General features: G+C 32.2%; 1 protein-coding gene across 1 annotated transcript in view; it reads right to left on the minus strand.

Moving 5' to 3' along the window:
- LOC142348030 (uncharacterized) overlaps positions 1–5174 on the minus strand; it is a 16498-nt gene extending 11324 nt beyond the window's left edge. Inside the window, exons 1-2 of the mRNA XM_075399196.1 lie at positions 4493–5174; positions 5–432 (exon numbers count right to left, since the gene is read on the minus strand). Coding sequence (XP_075255311.1) covers positions 5–432; positions 4493–5054 — 990 coding nt within the window. The 5' untranslated portion in view covers positions 5055–5174. The remainder of the gene's footprint in view (positions 1–4; positions 433–4492) is intronic.
- Positions 5175–6062: the final 888 nt, after the last annotated feature.

Raw genomic sequence — 6062 nt, forward strand, 5'->3', positions numbered from 1 at the left:
CCACCAAGTGCAGCGTTATTTCAATTGTAGAAGAGTTTTCTGAGATGATTACTCGTCGCCACTGCTCATAAGAGCCATACTTGCCTTTGAGAAAACCAGGAGATGTCAGTGATTTTGGAGGAAAATTGGCAAAAAGAAGTTCACCTCTCTCGTTTTTTTGTGAGCAGTTGAATTCTGGACTTTTCTCATCTTCGCCATCCAGACATTCAACAATTCCGTCGCATTTCTTAGCGCAAATTTTGGGTTTTTTGCATTGGATATATGGGGGTACACACAGAGCGGAACTACCGCCGTTCGTTTTGCGCCCATTAATAGCTTTCTGACAGATTTCTGTTTCACTACTTTCATCGCTTCCATCCTGACACTGGAATTTTCCATCGCATATCCACTGTGGAGGAATACAGTACTGGTTGTCCTCACACTTGAAGTAGTCTGAAATACATTTGGCAAAATGACTTGAGATACTTTATGGTGACCTCAACACCTTAAAAATTTTCTGTAAAATATATCCAAAAATTCGTTCACGGCCTCTCCAAAACTAACGTTTAACAAATTGGAGATTCTCTGAACACAATAAGTTTCAATTCAGTTCGGCCTCAAATTCGGTCTTAGTTTTTTCAAAACCAATGGTGCTTATTTGCCACAAATTCTTTCACTTGTAAAAATAATTAATATTAAAGGCTTGAGCAGACCACAAGATTTTGGCCATCTTGAACAAATTTGCTAGATTTTGTCTCTGAAATATAGCTTATGAAATGAAATATGGGTTTATAATTATCCTTAATTCCTTTTAACTTCTCATACATTTCCACTGCAAAAAAGGTTCCTGGCTCCAGCTGGTAATGTAACGATAATCAAGGTCTTGAATCTGAGAAATGTTTTAATAAGGAGTAGTAAATATTGACTTGGTTTGCCTAGTCGAGGGCCCCAATCCATTTTTTTCATAGTCTCAACTCTATTCATGAGTTGAGCCAATTTTTGCTCTTCTTAACCCTGTTAGTCTTGCAGGTATAAAAAAAATTTAATCGTGCAAGAATCTTACGAGATCTTGCAAGATTGTGCATAATCTTCCATGATTTTCTAGCAAGATTAGCCATTTTTATGTACTTGCAAAATTAACATCCTGTCTGAAAACAGGGAAGTCTAACGTGATTTTTTTACAGATCAGTATTACTCAAAGCTATTCGTACCCGGGTCTCATGGCATTTCAGCGCTGAACAAGCACATTGAAATGGTTCAGACCAAAATCAGTTCTGAAGCATTGCGTCTCATTATTAATTTAATTTTCGATGTGCTCAGTTTATCTTGTCAAATATTTTGATTAGGTCAATATGTTAGTCCAAACAATTCGCAATAAACTTTAGTTTAAAAATGACATGGCATATTAAATCTATCATGCAGAGAAAAACATTTTTGCACCAAAACGAAGTATGTGCATCTAAAAGTCTGCTTAGTAGCATGTAAATTTTAGATTCTACTGAAGAGTGATCTCTTGTTACTTTTCGAGCAGTAAATTATACTTGAAAATCAAGAACAAGGAGGCTCGGTAATGTGCGTTTGCTCATAAGTTTCCGATCCCGCTCAACCACGTTTTTGACTTAATTGTCCACCAAATGAAGAAGAGATAGAAAAATTTCCAAAAATTACTTTATTGATCGAAAATAATTGGTTTATCCTTTTAAAAATTCACCATAAGCTCTGGCCACTATATATATATATATATATATATATATATATATATATATATATGTATATACATATATATATATATATATATATATATATATATATATGTATATATATATATATATATATATATATATATATATATATATATATATATATATGTGTGTGTGTGAATGAAAATTAATCATTAGAGGGCCAATGATAACTACAATCAGGCAGTGTAAGAGACAAGACAAACAGCAAAATCAAAATCAAAACAACCAGCAACACTTACCATTAAAACTAATTCTCTATCCATTTTTTGGAAAAATTTAATAAAAGAGACAAATAAGATAGAAACTAAATTAATCAAAATTACTTACATTTCAGTAGAGAAACATGGGCCCTATCTTTTTTGGAGAATAATTAACAAGTAAACAGAAAACAAAAGGGCAAAGTTTACACTTTTTGAAAACATTTACATTAAAAGACATGAAAGCAATTAGGTATCAACTGAAATCTTTCGATAACTTAAATTATATTTCCATTCGAAACTACTGTTACCTGTCAATATCCAGAAAGTCACGCCATTACAAAAGTAGGAAGAGTAGGTGAAAATCAAAAGGTCATTTCAATTTTCCTAGGAAACGATTTCGAATCCTATGAGATCTAAATCTATTCAATAAAATTGTTAAAAATAACCAAATGCGCTTTATTTCAAATACATTAATGTGATATGCGACTTGACATTTATGTGCCATTAATGTGATGATCGAACAAAACTGCAGAAAAAAAAGAAACTAAAAATGTCTAAAACAAATATAAATTTTTACAAAACTCTTAGTATCCTCTCCCGCAAATCATTAATTGAGTTGAAAAACAATTAAGACTACATTTTTATTCACTTCAAAAGAACACGACGCCGCTCTTCAATTAGACGACGCTAAAAGATTGCGGAATTAAGATTGAGATTGGCAAATCTGAAAAAAAACATTTTTTTTAAATATATATTTTTTAAAACCGTAAGACACGAAAACCGTTAAGTTTCAACTAAAAACTTAAAAAAAAGTCGACTTGTTACTGCCTAGGAATCCCATTTTTTGTGTCATTTGCGGGACTAACTCAAAAAACCGACACAATAACGTTGAATACAGGCAGAATTCAGAATTTCACGATCAATTTTTTTTGTTTTGCGAAGTTCGTTGAAACAAGAAAACCATATGCTTTTCGCTGAAAGTATAATCTACGCGCTTTACGTAATAAGTAGATTTAACTTATTAATGAATGAAGTTTGATTTGAATTAATTCTGGTCTGTAACTAACATAAAAAACATAAATTGTCAAAATTTATAAAGCGCCCCATTAAAAGCCGAAATCATTTTGAACTATAAAAACCCAGAATTAGACCAAAACTGTCCATACTCTAGCTGCTTTTTCTTCAAATCCAAAAAAAATGTTACCGAAATAACTATTTTGACGAAAAAGTCATTACATCAAATATAAATGATGGATTCCGGATATATATCCTTTTTCATAGCAAAACTAAACGATGAGATCCAAACTGAAGTTGCTATTGCTGCGCAGCTGCTAAAAAATGCATTTTTTTAGCAATTGAAAATCTTAATTTATCAAATATAATTTATGCATTATTTTAAATAATGGTTTCAAATACAGTAATACGGCAAAAATGTTGTCTCCTGAAAACTCTCTGAAGAATGGGACAAACAATTAGCCCGTATCTGAGTAAAGGAAGATTGTATTTGCAGTTTTTGTGCCTGCACCGCCGATGCCATATTTGATGCTATTTTTTATTAAGAAAAAGCGATTCACCTACTCTCTTCTGTTAACAATTACATCATATTTTAGCAATATTTTAACATTTAAGCAGAAATTACGAAAATGTGAGTAAACCAACTGAATTCAGGGTAACGTTCACAAATATTTAAAACTCAACTCCTCGGAAAAAGCAAAATTAAAAAAAATGTTTTTATTTGAAATTCTACACTTGACAAGCTTTCTAATGATACCACACCTGTACGATGAATATATGAATTGGCGACAATTGACTGAAAAAAACATTTGAGTTTATTGTTCCTCCCCCACTAAAATTTGTTGGAACAATATTCATTGTAGTTTGGAATAATAAGAAAGAACTGACCGTACCGAAAACACACAGAATACAACTTTGCTTATTCAGTGCTGATTGTTTCGGAGTTCATTTTTTTTCCAAATGCTGTTCTTTTTTTATAAAGAATCTTCATACGTTAAAAAAAAGCCACTTATTTGAGTTTTGTTATTCAACTGGCAGAAAAATTATATTGTTTTTTTGTTATTTCATTTTTTAGGTACTATTTGGCTCTTTGCCTCTGCTATAATTCCAACCATAAAGAAAACAGATGATGTTTTTTATCGGACTTATATTTCCTGCACACCAAAATTTTAAACATAGGTGGCAGATTGCCAGAAAATAGCCAAAATAGCTTCTGCAGTCTCAAAAAATAGTAAAAGAAACAGACCAAAAAATATTTATTTTTTATTAAATTTCCCGCTTCAAAAATCACTCCAATAAAATTGGTTAAAAAAAGGACTTCTCCAATACTCCTCTTCGAATCGTAAAAAAGAGAGTGCCCCAATACAATTCAAATTCTTTGAATTGTAAAAAACCAAGAGAAGGCCAATAATAGCCTCAGCTATCGCTTCGCGGCTAATAAAAATTGTAAAACATCTGACTATATTATCTTCAAAACAACAGACTTTGACGAATAATTGTTTCAATTTAGAAGTCATTGCCTAAAGACGAGGCCCCGAATATTGAAATATTGCAAACCTGGTGGACAATCAATCTCATAGTAGTCGCCTGATTCTATTTCTGCAACTGAAAAGTTGAAATAATATGACACAAACTCATCCAAAGTTAGAAGATCGGAATACTTCCGGAGCCGCCCTATCACTGACTTTCGCACCGGATTTTCATTGCAAACTGTTACTCCTGGAAACTCCAGTCCATCTGAGCTCGTTTCAATGGAAAAATCCACTGATTTGGGATATTTGTTGTATTTATCTACAAGGTCATAAAAAGTGATCACGAAGGCAGAAAATAATCCTACATAAATGAGAATCCAAACAACTGAAAACAATTTGTTTGTTTCTCCAACTTGCGGAACAATAGCTTCACGTAATCGAATTGAAGACTTCTGCAATACTTCAGCTGAAGTTTTCACATCTTGCCCTTTTTGCTCATTCAACTGCTCATTTTTTTCACGTATTTCCGCTAATTTTATTCCAAATCTGCTATCAGAAAATGAAGTCATATCTGTCGAATGCCTGCGTCGGTCACTGACGTATAAAGGGTCTTTATAAGGTGTATATTTGCCATAAGAGCTGCTCATTTTTGGAACTTTCAAATTTATCGCAAAACTTAATTCATTGAAAATGGAATTGATCGATTAATTCTTTTCAAAGACCGTGGCAAATCTTGAAAGAAGAAAGCTTCTAATTTCGAATGAGAATTGAATAAAATTTGAACGAAAAGTTCTAAAAATTTTCTATTTATAATTTATACTCTCGAATAATGTGTCTTTAGAATTAAAATAAACTAGCTATATCTATTCACTTAATTGTTTAAGTGATGAAAATGTTCTTCAATACTTTATTCGAGGCTTTAATTGTCGTAATGTGCAGCCTACACTACAGATTAGATCGTTATTTGAAGTGGACTGCATTAATTTCATTCACTAAATTCAACAAAGCCATTCTTTCAATACTGCTTCTCGAGAATATACCATACGGTTTGGAGAGCTATACGAAGAGTGATTTATTTATTAAGAGCCCTAGGTCAGAAGACTTATCGATTTTAATTCAAGGCCGTTTCAGATTTCAAATTAGAAAAACCTGATTGAAAATTATTATGAAGTTTCCTGCAGCCCAGTTGGTTTCCATCAAAAAATGATCTAAAGATATCTAAATAAAACGAATCAATTTTTACGATTTTTTTACTTCAAATTTTACTAATTATGTGGTTAAAAATATTCTGGGACAACTGAAAATGACAAAATGGCGACCATCCGTTTTCTCCTTGCGGGAAGTTTCTCGCAAAAAGTAAATTTCCATCAAAGGATATTTTGTCGAAATTTGGCGCCATTGATTCTGCTAGACAAAAAATCTGATTGAATGATAAAAAACTTAACTCCATCAAGAGTATCAACCGGTATCATTAAGTAACAAACACATTGCAGTGGTCTACAAAAATGGCTAATTTATGTAATCCCGATTTATTTAAGCACTTAAAAGTTATCAGTTCTCCCCTTTGTTACTTATGGGTTCAACACCCCATAGCTTGTATCTATTTGAGATCCTAATTTGCAATTAGTGATATAGAACAGAAGACGGCTGCTCTT

The sequence above is a fragment of the Convolutriloba macropyga genome, chromosome 10 (assembly GCF_964194025.1).
Source record: "Convolutriloba macropyga chromosome 10, txConMacr16.3, whole genome shotgun sequence".
NCBI classification, from domain to species: domain Eukaryota; kingdom Metazoa; phylum Xenacoelomorpha; order Acoela; family Convolutidae; genus Convolutriloba; species Convolutriloba macropyga.